This window comes from Drosophila mojavensis, unplaced genomic scaffold (genome assembly GCF_018153725.1).
Source record: "Drosophila mojavensis isolate 15081-1352.22 unplaced genomic scaffold, ASM1815372v1 contig_231, whole genome shotgun sequence".
In the NCBI taxonomy this organism is placed as follows: domain Eukaryota; kingdom Metazoa; phylum Arthropoda; class Insecta; order Diptera; family Drosophilidae; genus Drosophila; species Drosophila mojavensis.
In genome coordinates this window covers 760863-778713 of record NW_025318772.1, presented here as the reverse complement: position 1 = coordinate 778713, position 17851 = coordinate 760863, and the positions used below count along the sequence as shown (strand labels likewise).

General features: G+C 40.2%; 2 protein-coding genes across 6 annotated transcripts in view; one reads left to right on the top strand and one right to left on the bottom strand.

The window, feature by feature from the left end:
• Positions 1–2848: 2848 nt before the first annotated feature.
• The window catches only part of LOC6574511 (trichohyalin), a 32112-nt gene continuing 17109 nt past the window's right edge, over positions 2849–17851 (bottom strand). The window contains exons 1-2 of one of the 3 annotated variants that reach the window (XM_044008097.1): positions 4879–4966; positions 2849–4623 (exon numbers count right to left, since the gene is read on the bottom strand). In XM_044008097.1, coding sequence (XP_043864032.1) covers positions 3097–4620 — 1524 coding nt within the window. In that variant the 5' untranslated portion in view covers positions 4621–4623; positions 4879–4966 and the 3' untranslated portion in view covers positions 2849–3096. Of the gene's footprint in view, positions 4624–4705; positions 4761–4878; positions 4967–17851 lie in introns of those variants that run through there. The other 2 variants (XM_015167482.2, XM_015167483.2) reach the window with 2 other exon arrangements.
• LOC6574510 (peptidoglycan-recognition protein LB) lies at positions 8678–17621 on the top strand. 3 transcript variants are annotated; one of them, XM_032733803.2, is made up of 3 exons: positions 8678–8849; positions 16819–17199; positions 17267–17621. In XM_032733803.2, the coding sequence occupies exons 1-3, from the start codon at positions 8693–8695 to the stop codon at positions 17485–17487; spliced, it is 759 nt and encodes a 252-aa protein (XP_032589694.1). In that variant the 5' UTR covers positions 8678–8692; the 3' UTR covers positions 17488–17621. The 3 variants fall into 3 exon arrangements, with proteins under 3 accessions (XP_032589694.1, XP_002000553.1, XP_015022970.1); XM_002000517.4 differs by lacking the exon at positions 8678–8849 and adding an exon at positions 11381–11784; XM_015167484.3 differs by lacking the exon at positions 8678–8849 and adding an exon at positions 16457–16654.

Genomic DNA, 17851 nt, shown 5'->3' with positions numbered 1-17851 from the left:
GTCATGTAAATAAATTGATCGCATTAAGTCCTTAAATATTATTATGTCATTTCCCTCATTTTTTATTCATTTTTATCAATTGAAGACAGCTGGCGTCAAAGGCTACTGACATTCCATTCATACAGCTGCAGAATAATTTTTTGTTCCTTTTGTCTTTTCTTTTTTATTATTTATTTTATATAATTTACGTACATGGCAGACTCTGCTGGTCAGCATTCCGATGCTCCACGAAAGCAGCAAGCGAGCAACAAACTACAACATGGAAAATATGAAATTATTTATGGAATGTATGTATATAGATTTATATATACACAATATGTATGTATGTGTGTGCATATATAGGTGGATGCAAGTTGGTCTGTTTGCTGCCAATAAAACGTATTATATATATTTTATTTTTTATAAAATGAAAGGACACTCCGTAAATAGGTCAACTTGAACACGCAGTACGGAGTTTGAACTTTTCGGTTGATGTGCAATTGAATTATATCTGAGCAACAGGACGTAAGAAACTGGAAAACACAAAATATACAAAAATATTTGAGACTTCACACAGCTACGCAAATCAAATTGTGAGTCCCCATTTCTGGTTTCTCTAACTTAAAGTGTTTTAGTCAAGGCGAAGCTGCAATTTAATAAGTAAGGTAAGCATATAAATGTGTAAAGTGTATACAAAATGTGAACATTCTTTTTAATATTGACCCAAAATCTCATACTTTAGTTACAATTCACAATCGTTGGCATTTCGGCTTGCAAATTGCAGAAAATATTTTAAGGGCCATAAACGATTTAATAATTCAATTAATGTTAATGGCATAATTATTATTTCTGTCATTGCCATTCTTGAATATTATAAAATAGGGTTGTGAGCAATTACCCCAAAATATAGTAGGCTTTCTGTCAATATCAGGCTCAAATCATCTGTCTTTAATAATGTAGATTGGTATAAGCCTGTGTCTATCAAAAATAAAATGTAATTGCTCTAGTCACTATATGTAGGTCGACTTATAGTAAGCTTAAGTTATAGCTACAGCAAATATAGGGCATATCGAATTCATTGTAATCGATAACTCTAGATTGCTGGAGATTGCTTACCCTTTGAAGTAACCAAATCCTTTGCTGTCTTGCTCAAACTGACCTCGTTTGGCTAAGACCAAGTGGGCGAGTGTAATGGTTACACTAACACGATGTCCAAAATTGATGGCCCATAGAGCGAGAAGTACTGGCACAGAGGGAGACGGTAAAAGAGATGGCGATAAAGTGCTGCCGCTGCTGCTGCTGCTGCTTTTGCTCATGATATACATACCTTCCGCTTGGCCGCCAGTTGCTCCAAATGCAGCGGGTGATGTTTGCATTGCGTCGCATTTTTTTTTTTTTTTTTTTTTGTTGGTTTTAATTCAATTTAACAATCGCGTTTTTCTCATGCACTCTTCACTGCTATTCTTTTTTTTTCCACTCTTTTGCTCCGCCGCTTCTGCTGCGCTGTGTGTTTTGCATTGTTGCTGCCAACGAAGCGAACCGGAAGTTGCACAGCGGCAGCAGCAGCAGCACCACCAGCAGCAGCAGGAACAACGGCAGCAGCAACAACAACAAATGCTGCAACAGCAGCCATTAGCGCAAATGAAATTGGATTTTGTGCCCCAAACACTCAAAGAAATTTAATCAAAAGACGCCCTGCATGCTCCATGCCATCCGCCATATTTGGCACATTTTCCTTCGCCTTGCATTTTTTATATAACATAATCATTATTAAATCGTGTGCAAATATCTCAAATGTTCTTACTCTTGCAACGTTCGAGAAATGATTGCTGATCATATTTTGTAGGCAATGCCACAAGCAATAAGAGTGGGTCGATAGGTACATACCCTTCAAGAGATGCCATGTCGGAGGAGATACCTACATTTGAATACCTTACCTTACCTTCATTATACCTTACTTACCTTACCTTACTATATGTATAAAGCTCAAAGGATCTAGACAGAAAGATTTAAATGTATGAAGAATATATACACATGGTATATATTAACATATATGATTCGATTTGATTCATATGATGTAATCACGTATCTGCTATCAAGAAAATGCTATGCCCAACATATTAAGCTTCTGCGAATGGAAATCGACTCAAACTGAAACCCCAGAGCTGATGGACGCTCAGACTGAATATCTGCTTCAAGTGAGCAGGAAATCGCATGGAAACTTTGCCTGCTATCGATGAGATATTTTGTATATATTTCAGAAGTGTATAATAAATTTCAAACGTTCGGTGCTTGGGTGCTCTGCATATACAACAAATTTTACTGCTTTTCATTTTTTTCCGCCCTCCTGTGGCTGCTGTGTGCCCCAGGTGAAGTAAAAGGAGCCAAATGAAAAATGTTTATTTTGTTTATCCCTCTGGATTTTTCCTTCTGACCAAGTTATCCATAATTACAGTAACGACCATATAAATGCTTTCGATGAGCAATGCTGCAGACATCTTTGCTGGCTCGAAATGCAAAATAATTGCAGCACGCTGCGTCGGTAATTAAATTAATTGAGGCACTTGGCTTGTGCGAATGATATCAAACGGTAATGCATATCTACAATTAATTATAATTGGCTCACAATTGCATCGATTTTATCTTTGAGTTAACTCACAGCATTCCTCAAATTAGCATCATGAAAGCGATCAATTAAGTTTTAATACATATTAAAAAGAAAAAAGGACAATAATTTAAAGCTGTAAATAAGAGGCATTTAAATATAGTCGAATCAATCATCGTAGGGAATTAGCAAGATTTTAATTATACTTACACTATAATTGTATTATTTTGCAATGCACGCTTGAAGTAATAAACCCGTTTCCTGTTGGTTCACAAAAATCGGTTTATTTCTTTCTAATGTATAGCATTATCAGTCGGTTATGAATACACATAGAGAGAGAGAGAGAGAGAGAGAACTTTTTTAGACACAGTAAGCACACAGAGACAGCGAGGAGAGAGAGACATAGAAATACCCTAACACACACATATATAATGACATTTAACTATAACTAAAACATTGATTATCTAGGCTAATAATACATTGAAAATTTAAACGGTGCGCCGCTCGACTAATTAGGTCCAGACAACGCGTTTGCGTGCAAACTTGGGCGGAACGGCGTTCTGCGCATTGACGACGTTGAATGAGCGCGTGTTGTGTAGGCGTGGCGGATCGACGTTTCCACGCACGGGCGGCAGATCCTGCCAGACATCCAGATTGAGATTGGTAAAGGAGTCGCTGACCTTGGGCACCAGCTCGTTCTCCTCGCTGAGATCGGCCTGACTGAGAGTGGCGCTTGGCTGTGTGGGCTTATCACACGGCACGGTCTCAATGGCTTCTGTTGAGCGTGGCGATGAGAGCTCCTGCTCTTTGTTGAGCTGCTCCAGCTGCTTGGTGGTCTGCTCAATACCGGCAAGGTGGGTGGCGCGCAGCTCGACGATCGACTCCTGCTCGGTGACATTCTCACGCAACATGCCGCTCAGCAGCTGCTGCTCCTGCTCGATGATTTTGTTGATGTCGCTGAAGCGGCGCAAGTGCTGCTCACGCCAAGTCTCCTCGAATTGTTGCAGTTTGTATTTGGCCTCTGACTCGTACAAGGCATCGATTTGACTGGCGGCCAGCGTTTCGGCCTCCAGCTGATCCTTACATTTATCGAGCACCTGCTGCAGCTCCTCCGTCTTGATGGCATATTTGGCCATCCGCTCGAGCATGTTCACGCACAGCGAGATCTGTTTGCGGAATGCCTCGTTGCGGTTACGTATGAAGAGCTTGATTTTATTCAGATTGTAGGCCTGGTTGACGTCCGACTGGCGCAACATGAGTGCCGTCGACTCCTCCAGCAGGTTCTTTTCCTTTTCGAGCTCGGTCATGAAGAGGCGTAAGTGCTGTTCCTCCTGCTTCAGCTTCTCTGCCTGCTCCTGGCGCTCCTTGAGCTCAGAAACATGCGATTCCTGCAGAGCGCGTATCTCCTTGATTTCCTGCTCGCGTATCAGCTGGCGCTCCTTCTGCTCCTGCTCGGTGCGACTGATCTCCTGCTGGAGTAGCAGCTTTTGCTGGGCAATGAGCGCCTCGCGCTCTTCACGATGCTGCTGCTGCTCGATTTGCTTGTCCAGCCAGTTGAGTTTGGCCAGCACCTCGTTGTTCGACTTGGACTGGAAGAGCAGCTTCTCGTCGTCGACTCCATGGCGCCAGCGGCCATACAGCTTGGCCTCCATTTCCAATTTGCGCTTGAGCTGCTCCTGCTCCTTGATGGACTGGTTAACGCGCTCCAGAGTCTGAAGATCTGCAGTAGGTTGACGAGGCCGACGCTTGCGTCCGAGCTCCTGATCATACATGTCATTATCCTGTTCCAGCAGCTGCCGCAGCTTGGCGCGACGCTCGTTCAGCTCCTGCTCCTTTTGCTGCTGATTCTTGCGCTCCTGCAACTTCTTGTCGGCCTTGTCATAATACGCCTGATTGGTCCAGTTCTCAAAGCGTGACGTCACCTTGCCCCAATGGTCGTAGTAGCGATTCACCTTGTGTATGGCCTCCACGCGATTGTTCTCCTGCTCCTGGCGCCAGGCATACGCCGCATGCTGATAGTTCAACCGGCCCGACATGTCCTGCAAGCAAAACAGAGAAGATGAGAGAGAGTTTGTGTGAAAACTGTGACCAGCTATATGACAAGTTCATAAACTTCGAGACCTAGCCGTGCTCAGTCGTGCCTGAAGATGATGAAAAGCCAACGAGATGCCTTGAGTAGAAAAATAAAAAATATAAAAGAAAAATAATCTTCAATTTGCCGTTTGAATGCGCTGAATGAGAATTTGTCAAAAAGCACAAACATACGAGATATTAACTTTCATAAGAACACACACTTGTATTTATTTTTATTTATTTTTTCAAACTTATTGATGCTTCAAATGTGGCACAGTCGAGAGGAAAATAGTGCTGTTTGAGCTCTTAGATTATAAATATCAAAGTGCTCTGACATTTGGCACAAGTGTAGAGCGATGGGAGACAAGAATTCAATATAACAAACCAGATTGAAAACTAAGGCTTATTTATTGATATAACACATATAGGGCATAAATATCCGTAAGCACTTTAATATTGCCGAGTGTACTTCAAAGCAGTTCGATTCAAGTGAGAGTAAATATATTTCGAGCAGCCAAGATAATGAGAAATATGTAGACAGCTTTGATAGCTACGATTAGTCATAAGTCGCTGCTTTAGCATCTTACCAAATGTAAACAGTCTTAGCTGCACCCTTTGCATGTTGAGCAAATGTAACATAACGAGAACTCCTGCTGGAGCCGGAATATGCACATTGATTCCAGCTTCCGTTGAGTGCAACGCACTCAGGTGAAACCATTCCAGCGGGCTTTCGCTTAAGTAACTGTCAGGAAGCTGTTAGTTTTAAGCAACAGCTGCTGAGCTGGGACTAGATCAGGCCAGCCAGCCAGGCGAACGTCTCAATCTCGGCCCGGCTCGGTCTGGTCTGGTCTGGCTGGGTCCGCTGTATCGCAGCACGCCGCCAAAAATTCAGGCTTGTTAGAGATTAGATATGGCGTGCTTTACGCTGTCCATGGCAGTTCGGTGAATTTTTTCCCCCTAGTTTTTGGTTTCTGCCTGGCAGCAGCTGTCACTAACTGCCAAGCGAGCAGCCAGACAGCAGGCAGGCGTGAGAGCAAAAGCAAAAGCAAAAGCAAGAGCAGGAGCAAGAGCAAAACCATCGTAACCAACCAGCCAGCCAGCTACCCAAGCTCGCAAAAGCTGTTGCTTGGCGAATGTCACCACCACACGCACACTCCGACTCCTGGGTTGATCCCAGCGAGTTTTGAGATACAGGCAACTGTCCATCCCAAGCGTCCATCCATCAACGTGGCCCCATTGCAATATGTCAGAGGCCTGAACATTGTGCGTGCCTCGAGCTACGTTTCGGATACCGCTGAAAAACAACCCACCACACAGCACGCACCATCCACCCCCTACCCACTAGAGCCACCATCCAACACATTCGCCGGCATCGGGATGCAAATTGACGTTGGCGTTGCGTGGACGGCGAGCTTGCTAATTTTCTGCGAGATTTATGGGCAGCACGAAGCGCATTGATATATGCCAAATTGTTTACAAATTGATTACATTATTAATAATGCCCACAGCGGTGGCAGCAACAGCACCACAGCAAGCACCACCCGTTCGCAGAATGTTGCCGTTTGGTTTATACAAAATGCATAATATATTTCCCACAAAGTACTTCTTATGTCATGTGACTGACAAAACTTTGCCAATAAATCAAGCAACGGTGCGAACAAACTGGCTGGGGGAGGGGAGGGCGGGTGTGGGTAGGAGCTGGTCTGTTGCTAGGAGTGGCACACGTGTGGCCACCCACATTTCAATCGAGCGGGCGACAGTTGAGCCCACAGCTCAAATGCCAAGATGACGCCCAAATAGACTTAATACACTTTCGGCACACCAAATTCACTTCCTTAATTGAAATTTTAATTTGAATACTTTGCCAAAGTTTTGGCATTCAGCCCAGGATCATAGAGTGGAGTGGAGCGGGCAGGGAGGAAGGCGTGTCACAAGATACACACACACACAGACACACACATTCGCACAATAACAAAAACAGGCAAACAAACAAGCAAAAGTCGCTGCTGTCGCCAACAAGGAGCAACCAGTCAGCCAACAGCCAACAGCTCCCCCTGCTGTTCCCCTGCTCCCACTCCTGCTGCTCCTGCTGGTGCTGGCTGGCGTCTGCTCGTAGACTCCTGGATATACAGCAATCTCACAGGCTCAGCGCTTTTCAATTTACGCGCCGCGCAAATCGTTTGTCATTTTATGTATGCCTTAATATATGGCATGTGCGTGTCGTGGCGCCCGCTCTGCCATCAGTGAAGAGATCTAAAATACCACGCCTACCCGCCCACCGGTAAAACACACTCCTTGCCATCAAGAGCGTAATTTCTAACCCAAATGGTAACCAGCCAGCGTAACTAATCCGCCCAGGCAATGATATAAGCGCCAACTGATGAGTCGCTGCTTGCCAAAACTTTGCCAGATGTATATATTCAGATAACCATGTGTGTACATATAGATATGCGTATGTATGTATAAATATACCGGCTATAGATGAAGTTGTATTTCTGACTTTCAGACTGCTCGTCACGGAAATTTTAATTGTCACTTTATGCTCAAGAGCTTTGCAAGCAAAATGTGCTATAATTCTAATAATCACATTAGAGTATTTTTTATATGCTTTGAAGATAATCAGGAATCGGCTCACTTATGTTAATTAAATTATAATACAAATTGTTCATTTTATTTTTTTAGTTTAAATATAACGAAGATGTCGAAAATGTTTATATTTAATTTTATTTTTTGTATATATTTAATATATATATTTATTATAATTTTTACAATTCACCTTTAACAAGAGCTAAGCCAACCTTTTGACTTACTAATTCTCTGCTTCCAATTACTATGCAATACTGTCTTGAAATAATTAATTAAATAGCTAAGAAAGTCATACAGATCACATATGATCACATATATGATATTTGTACTACCCCAACTTTAATTGACACAGCTCGATTCTCTATACTACCTACTCCAATCAGTCGACTCGCAATACCAACTGATCCAATCAGAGAATCACTGTTCGAAGATCCAAAATAAATACAAGTTTGCACAGCAATAGATAAGCGTAACACTGATGACTTGGTGACTGGAACCTGATATGTGTGGAGCGAACACAGATAGCTTATGTATGTTTAGCTAGTGTGTATGTAAATACACACATATAGAGCACATACCTCGGACGAGTTTGAATGAAGCCAACAGCCTGGCCTGCCTGCGTCTATTGTTCGTTAATTAAGTCATTTTGGCCGATAAACCACAGGGTAAGGTGCTTTCGGCTTGTAGCCAAATGGGCGGCTGCTTGAACAAATAAATTGCAATTACTTTTGCTAATTGTAATAGACGCTTGTCATTATCTAACAGCTGCATAGATAATGCTTCGCCTTCTGGTGAATACCCTAAAAACAATGTGATTTTTTATCGCTGTGAGCCTTTGAACAAAAATGAAATACATATGTACGCATATAGATATGTATACATATATGTATAAATATATGTATAAATATATAAGTGAAGAGCGTGTCAGACCGCAGTTAGCGAATCATAGCACTTAATACTCTGATAAGATGTACGATTAGCATGCTAAATTAAAAAAAAAAAAATTGTATAAGACCAAAGAAGAGAGCAACAAATTTTGAGCGAGAACACACGCTGCTGATATACCTTAACCACGACAACTTGGTTGAGAATATACTAACATAGATATGCGACAGAACTCATAAAGATATCGTAGGATTCATGAATACTGAATCTAACTGAATCTATGTACATATTAAATACAATTTTATTCATGTACACATATTTAAAGTACGATTTTAAATATTTCCGCCCATGGAAGACTAATGTGTCTCTCAATATTCTTCATAGCTTGGGCCTAGCTTATAGGGTAATGCACATGCCCTATTTCGATTGCAGGGTATTTAGCGCACTAATCGGCTTCGGCATTGGCATCGACTGTTCGAGTGTTTCGGTTTCCCGGACACGCTTCGCATTGTTGCTTAGCTGTTTTTCAGAATTGTTTTGGTTGTTAACGACATTGGCACGACGATGGGCGACGAGCGGTCTGAATGTGGGTCGGTATCTGGCTCCAATTGGGGGGCCTTGCACGCCGTCACACCGCAAGACAAACAACAACAACAACAACAACATCCGCAGCCGCAGCCGCAGCAAGAAAAGGAACATCAGCCACTGCGTATAATTTGTGGTAAGTGCTGTGCCAGCAAGACAACTAACCATTTGAACTACTCCATGTGTCTATTGTGACCTTTACATCAAAATTTCCCCCTGTTTGGCTTACCAAAATAAACTAAGTAAATAGAGAAGTGTGGGGGGTTTTTCTCGCTTGCGTGTTTACCTTCCCACATAAGCACACAGAGAGCCAAAAATATTGGCTAGCAAACGACTTAAATTTCCTTTTGATGATGGCCATCTGGAGGCTGCGGTAATCCCCCCAAGAACATATATATATAGCTGGTTGTGCGTGCTGGTTGAATGACAGATTGGCCTAATGAAAAAAAGCAGGAAAAACTAGTACAGCGAATCCATAATACACTACACGATGTTCTCTAACTAAATCAAGGTATGAGCTGTTTAAGAAGTTAATAGTCTGTGGCAGATAAGATACCCACAAAAAATGAAACAATTCATTCATTTACGACTGTAGCTTGAAAAACAAGTTTCTTTTATTTTGAGTCAGAGTCCATAACTTTGTTTCCATTCCCACATTGCCAAAAAAGTTTTCAAAATATCAACATCGTTGCCAAATTTAGACTACGCTTAAAAATTTGACTTCTATTAAAAAAAAAAAAAAAAAAAAAAAAAATTGAGCTCAAGCATACCTAAAAAGTCAATAAGTCATCTGCATAGATAAATAGACTTTCGATAACTAGATATGAAATATGCAAGAAATCTGATAAACGTCACAAGCGCCATTACAGTATGGAAATGCTTTGCAAAATACTGAAGAGCAGACAATGAAATACTGATATACAAAAACTGCTAATTTATCTATCAAAGCGCAGCGTATTGACTAAAGCAATTTAACACATACATTCGCTCAGTGCTTCCCCTCGAAATCAACAAGGGACTTCCCCAACAAATTACAGATGGCTAAAAAAAAAACATATTTTAACGACAGAATTAAGAACACTATAGAGCGCGCGGGGCAGACAAACAGAAGAGCAGCTTAGTGCAAGACAGTGATAGGCCATTCAGAAGTGCAGTTCACAAAGTTCAGGCAATCGATAAGATCTTGGGTAAAGAACCAAGGGATATACTATAGTGCAGATTAAAGAACTTATGCAAGTGTAAACACAGCTGTGACTTCCACTTGAATATAATTGCCCAAGAGTTGTTAGCTAATGATAAACGTAAATAAATAATATTCACATTGCAAAAATCACACGATAGTTGAAGTCACGGACAAATGCTGGCTGCTACACACCTTGGCAACGAATCGTTATTTGCGAATAACTAACATATGCGCATATGTTTACCTAAGATTTGATTAATGTTGCTCTAAACTTAATATTTATCGTCGCACAACCTTGCTGAGCAAGCCTCACCAGCATAAATTAGGTCTTTCACTCAAGGTGAGCAGCGTTTGGTAAATATAACATAATCGCACAATGAGCGAGCTATAAAGATTATTCACCAAAGAATCTATCCAACCAAAGTCTAACTCCAAGCAAAATGACCGAAAAAATGTATATTAAGGACGACCTAGAACACAATGACATGGCATTAACGAAGCAAATCTAGAAATATCAAGTCGAAAATGAAATACAGCGAGCAATATATTAATAAGCTATTCATCTTGACAGGTCTAATAAATACATAACATTAGAATTGACAGTTCTTCATTTAATTTAATTTACAAATTGGAAAGTACAAATGAAAATTTAAGTAATCTGATGAGAGTCGTTGGCTTCTATATTATACAAACAAAAACATGATAAATGAATAATTAACAGGCGATTAGTTAAGGGCCTTCCAGACATGACTCATGCTCAAAACTTTCGATTGGCCTATTACAAAACGTTGCAAGGTTTAGCTGTCATCCGATACACGGGTTATCATTCATGCCATCGAGAAAGGCTACAGCGAAAAGCGAAATAAAAATACCCGCAACCTGAGTGCAAGCAAAAAGTACCGTTCAGCGGGCCATGTAGACAGCAAAACGAGCTCCGCATGTCATAAAATGTTATAAAAGAGGTCGACTGAAAATTTTGCTAAATTTCACATGTAAATCACACACAGGAATTCGAACCTATATCAATTCTAACGGTGCGTTTAAAATTAATTAATAGCGCGCGGGCTCGCCCGTGAGAGAGACAGAGACCACACAGAGACCAAAACCCAGTGAATCGAATTGATAACATTATCAGCAAATTGAGAGCTAACCGATCGTAGCCGAGGCGACGGCCGCAACAGCAACAAACGATTGAGCTGAGCGGAAGCGAGCACAGCGGAGCGGCAATGAGCAAATCGAACGAGCCGTAGAACAGCGACGCCGACTAAGCGACCGCGACCGCGAAGCTGACGCAGACGTAGACGCTGGCGCTTGGTAATAAATTTCATACGATTTAAAAATTGTTTGGCATTGCGCGCAGGCAACAACAGCGACGCTGACGTCGACAGCGCTGGTGCGAAAAAAACAAAACAAAAAAAAAAATCTCAAACGAAAAAAAAAAAAAACACAAAATAATTAAATACATTTCATTATTTGATTTTTTGTTGTTTTTTTTTTTTTTTTGGTACGAGTCTATAAACATTGGTGCGCCCTTATGCTGCCCAATCATTCGCTCTTCAGATTCGCCGGAACGCGAAACATAACGCAAACCTAATCTGACAAATAAATATATATTTCAAGAAATATATAAAGCATGTGAACAATTGGAGCTCGAATATTTTTTACAACAAATTTGCACAATTCTTGCCAAAAAGAAAAAATAAAATAAAATAAAAGTAAAAATATATGTACAAGCTAAATCAATACAAATTGAATTAAACTTTACAAATCAATTTAAAAAGTTCCTAAGTTCGTTAAAAGAAGAAATTACATAAAATAAAGCAGTTCCTAAAACACGCAACACCTGCCAGTATGACAGCACTTGGATTACTTTTGCTATCTATGATGGGTAAGTGTGGGTTGTTAATGCCTTATCGATAGGTCGCCCATGAAATATACACTCACACTCACACGCGCACGCACACGCACACAGACAGACTTGCCGCTTATCGGTAATTTCTGCACGCCTGCTAAATGCCAACTGGAAATTGTTGTCAGCTCACCCTGTAAGCTGAGAGAGCGCAGAGGGAGAGAGAGAGGGAGATAGAGAGACTGGAATGGCAGACGAAAGCAACAGCGAGGAGATATGCATCTTATACATTGGGTAATTTGTATACTCGCAGTGCTGCTGCTGTTTCAGATTGAGCGTAAATTTAATTACTTGCATTTAACAAAAATGTTATATAGCTGGCAGCAAGCCCGCACATGCGACACCCACACATCCACACACACACATTTATTGACAGTCAGGCAGGCAAGGGAATTTTTTATAATATGCACATTATAATTTAGTGCTTCTGTATTTATGAATACGCTTTTACGCATTAAGAGTATCAAACTTGCAATTAATATCTTAGCCAACTAAGCATTTTGCTGAAACGACAAATGCATGCATACAGGAATTTATTATATTTTGTGTTGATAGACAACATTTTATAAAGAATTTTGTCAATTTTAATGAAGCATAAAATAATTATTTAACATTAAAGAACAGTTTATTGACGATGTTCAGTTTGACCTACATTTTATTTGCTTAATAGATTTCCAAGATTTAATGAGAATTCAATACTGAAGATAAATATACCTTACGTCAGCATTTCTTTTGTTTTCTCCAATTTTTATTTTATTTATTTATTTATTTATTTATTTTTTTTTTTTGTATTATGTCTTTTAACGATTATTGAAATACGACTACTGAAATACGAGTATAAAAAATAAATTTATACAAAAATAATTCAATATCTAAAAGTATAAAAAAGATTTTTTTTTAGTTTTCTTTTGACATAGGATACGAAGGCCTTTAAAATGTTTATATATTTCTCTTTTAATTAATTTATTTTATGAAATGGTTAAATGTTCTATTATTGTTTTTTTATCTGTCAAACATTTAATGCAAAGAGCTAAGAGAGAATGCGTACGACAAATATCAATTTTAAATTGTTTCCTTAACTTGTTAATTTGTTTGCCATTTTATTTTATTTTATATGAACAGTTATAAAATAGAGCATTAAAATTTGTATACAAATTATAATTTTTTTGTTTTTTGTCATTGTCATTGTTTCTTTTAGCTGGTATTTTTTTGATTTTTTATTTTTTATTTTATTTTTAATTCTGCATGACTTCATTTGGAATATGTCCGCTTTCATATAATATTATGACATATTATAGCATACTCTCGTTGTTCAAAAGAAAAATATTTGCTTAATGCGTATGGAATGCTCGCACACATAATATGATTCCGCAGGTATGCGTGAGTGTGGTGTGCGTGTGTGGTGGCGAATGCGTGTGCGTGTGTGTGTGCTTGCGAATAAATAGCATATTTTATGTGCTTTGACTGATTAAAAGCAAACAAGGGCGCACGGGCGAGAAGATTGACATTTTGTGGCTGCAATTGAATAAATTAAATTCCTTCAATTATGAAACAATACTTGATCAAGGATAACGTTTTATCAAATTATCAAAGATAGCACCACGGCTAACGGAGGAGATATGCGTACGTCCTTCCTCTTTTATCCTCCCTTTCTTACTCAATAGTCTATCTGCCTCGTTCTACATATTTGTGTATGCCCCGAGCTATTTTCATTTGTGGCGGCAGAGAGCCTTACATTTTTGAGGCAATTTTCTAGTGAAATACGATTCGATTTCCAAGACAGACCTCGAACCCAATTATTAAATATCTCTCAGTTAAACGTTGTTTATGCGTGGGCGTGACTGTGTGCGTGTGTGTGTATAGGTGTATATTTAGGCTGTAGTTTGCAACATTGATTAGCACACAACGAGTTTAATGTTTACTCTATTAGGCTGTGCGTAATTAGGGCCAGTGATTAGAGGAGCGTGTGCGAAATTGGGGTTTCCAAGAGGCGCTCGAACCGGCTGAGCGATAAATATACGATGGGGGAATTGAACGAGTGAAAGGGTGAGAGTGCGAGAGAGTTTATAGACGTAATTAACGTGTAACACTACAATATTCACAGCAAAGGCATAAATTAAATAGCAAACGATTTGACAGACAGCTTCCCTTTAACACGCTCTGTTTATTGTGCAAGCACGGGCTGCCAATAGACTTCGCTTCAGATTCAGCTTCAGCTCTATCCAGATCCGAATCCAGCTCTCGTCTATCTGCTACATCCGTTGGGCAGGTGAGTCAGGATAGTCGCAGGTGCTAACAAAAATGTTTTGCTCTCCAAACTTCTAATTAGAAACTGCTGCCGCAGTTCAGATAGTCAAGTCATGAAGCAGCGGATCCTTCTCAGCGCTTCCCTCGCCTGGCCTCACTCACCATTTTACCAACTTTGCGTATGCATATAAGTGCGCCGGAAAGTGGGCGTGGCAGCGCTCAAGTTGCTAAAGTTGTCGACGCTTTGGCAAACATGGCAAATGGTTGCTGTTTAAGTTTCACTCTCCAACGCAGACGACATCACACTCGCTCACACACTCACACACACATAAACACACACTCACAAACTAGAAAACCCCAAGCATACACTGAATTTTGAATGAAATAGTTTTTGGTCGGATTTATTTGCATTTATGAGTTGCGGGCTGAAGAGCAACCAGAAAGTCAACTTCGAAGGCCGGGCTGTGGCCTACAGACGACTGTGTCCCAACTGATAGATGATACCACCTGTTGGCATACCATTTGTATAAAACTTTAGCAAAAATAGACGAAAAAAATCATTTCTGTTAGTCTCTCAATCTGAGTCATCATTATTTGTGGATTATCGTACACATAGGAATTAAATGCAGACAGCTTAAATACACTAACAAATATAACCGAAGAATATAGTCATACCGCATCACTAATAAATTTAAAATTGATGATAAGTTCATGTCTGCAGTTTTATCCATTTAAAATTATATAAACAGCTGCGATAATGCAAATATAAATTTTAGATAAATATCCTTGGTAATTTAAATTCGACATCTAAATTAATACCAATAATATATTTTCTAATAATCAATCAAAATTATTTTGAAAACATTTAATTTCAAATGAAACTTTTAACTGTATATATATGTATACGTGCTTCTTCTTATAAGTAAATAATTGACTATAAATGACAGATAATTGCTTGACAGCTGAGATGTTAAGTAGGAAAATAAAAAATTGAAGATTCAGCAATTAAAAATATATTTAAAACAATTTTTAATGAGGCTATATATGATTCACGTTGCTATGCTAAAGTCAATAAGGAATTCTTATGGGATGGCTAATCAAGTACAAAGGAGTCTACAGTACTTTTAAATTCACTTATATAAAATTTCTTACCGTGCAGAAATTTTTGTATAAATTTAAGAAACTTTTTCCCATAAAATTGTAGTTAAAGATCTGTTGATTACAGTTTATTGATTACATTTGTATTCTCATAAAATCGTATATCTAGAAACAAGTAAGAAAGCTCTAGTCGAGACTACTCGACTACGAGATCCCCTGAACCCTTGGAGTAATAGCTATTTCAATAATTTTTCGCGTCTTTCAGCTTACACAAGAAACACGCACACACACACACACACACACACACGCACGCACGCACACACAGGCATACATACACACACATACATACATATACACACACAAGCATAAACACGCATGGGCGGCAGTGAGCGCTTACTATGAGAATTTAATTGCTTAATAACTTTTTTGTGGACGTACGATCTTCATGAAACTTTCAGATTATGATTATAACATGGATATGCATGTAATTGCTAAAGCACAAGTCTCTAGTATTTGAAATACGCTTTTTACAAAAGTGAGGGTGAGGGGGTGAATTTAAGGGTGGGGGGTAAATTTAAAAAAAAACGAAATTGTATAACTTGCAGATAAGCTGGAAGATTGGAAGTCTCTAGCTCTTATATCTTCTGAAATCGACGCGTTCATACATACGGACAGACGGACAGGGCCAAATCAGCTGAGTCGCCCTGATCAAGAATATATATACTTTGTGGGGTCTGCCACGCCTCCTTCTGCCTGTTACATACATTTCAACAAAACCATTATACCCTGATTTCCCATTGAAAATGGGTTCAGGGTATAAAAAGGACACCGTTTATGTTTAAACAAACGCTTTATTTGCCTTGCCATACCCTACGCAACTTGAAGCGTATTAAACGTTTTAGTAAACAAAATAAATTGTCAAACAAACTTTTTGCATATTTTATATAAACCGAGGCCGGTTCATTAATTGACACGTTTGTCAAAGAAATACAAACAGAGAGAGGCAGAGACAGAGGCAGAGAACCAGAGTGGGAGCAATGATGAGAGCAGTTAGGAGATCAAGATTTCTAAAATGTGCATATTAAAAAAAAAAAAAAAAAACAAAAAAAATCAAAAAACAAATGATTATATCAATAGCCGATCAGAGCTCGGTTCAACTACCTGTTTGGGGGGACTTTAAACAAGTCCCCGCTCTGTCTCTCTCTATAGGTTTCTGCATCTCCCCCGCCCACTCTTTCTCTGTGTGTGTCAAGCGGGGAATTTTTATTAGGCGAAACGAGTGTCAGCTGGCTCGTGTGCTTCATTGCGATTTCTCACCTCGTTGAGGTAACACAGCAACACACAGAAAAACCACCAGCAGCGGCGGCTGCTGCTGACAAATCGACGGGGGAGTCCGTATCGAATAATTTATCAATGGCTACGCGGAAGCAAACCTGAACGCTCGATTCAACTAAGTTAAAGACAAAGTTTAGCAAACTCTTGCAATTAATGCTAACAAAGTTGGGTAAGACACACACACACACACACACACACACACACGTATCTACGACTCATCTCAGGGCGGGTGCGAAAATTGTAGCAAATAGTAAATAAACGAAATTGAAGCTGAAATTGAAAACCAAGTTAAACAAGTTAACAAACAACTAATGGTAAATCTTTGCTCTACAGGTTATAGCCAACACATGCAACCTGTCGCAACGGATGGTGTTGCGGGTGGTGCAGCAAGGAGCTCGCAGCTGTTGTCCCGCGCTGATTGGGGCGCCCGCGTGCCGAAAGAGGTGAACTATTTCGAGGGCCCCGCTCCGTATGTCATCATACATCATTCCTACATACCCGCCGCATGTGTGACGACGCCGGACTGCATGCGCAGCATGCGCGAAATGCAGGACTTCCACCAGGTGGATCGCGGGTGGAACGACATTGGCTATAGCTTTGGCATCGGCGGCGATGGTCTGATCTACACGGGACGTGGCTTCAATGTGGTGGGCGCCCATGCGCCCAAATATAATGACAAGAGTGTGGGCATTGTGCTCATTGGCGATTGGAGAAGTAAAGCCCTGCTTTAAATATTCCAAAAGATGTACTAATCTATTCCTTTGCTTCCTCTCTCTAACAGCTGAGCTGCCCCCCGCTTCCATGTTGCAGGCTGCAATGGATTTGATTGCTTTTGGTGTTGCCAAGGGCTACATCGATCCATCCTACAAGCTGCTCGGGCATCGTCAAGTGCGAGACACCGAATGCCCCGGTGGTCGACTGTTCCAGGAGATCTCGACGTGGCCGCACTTTACACAGCTCAACACTACTGCCGAGGTGCAGCCGGTGGCTAACAAGATTTAGGGCCGCGCCCAGAAGCTACTTCGATTCAACGAGAGCCTCCAGCCCGGACAAACGAAGAGACGCCTATTCACAGTATTTTATAAGAGATAGAAAGAGAAAGCGAGACAAATAAACACAACCTATTAGCAATACAATTTTCAACGACCGACGACTCATTTAATTAAAAAATTATTGGTCTGTGCAGCTCTCAACGCGCGATTCGCGATTGCAATTTGATTGCGTTCCGCGACTACTTTCAATTAGTGCCACCTTTTATTTCGATTTTTTGTGATTTCATTTAAATGTTTTATTTTTACGTTTCAAACTGCTGTTAATTTCTCTACACTCATCAAAATGATTTACGAACGTCCTGGCAAGTTTTCAA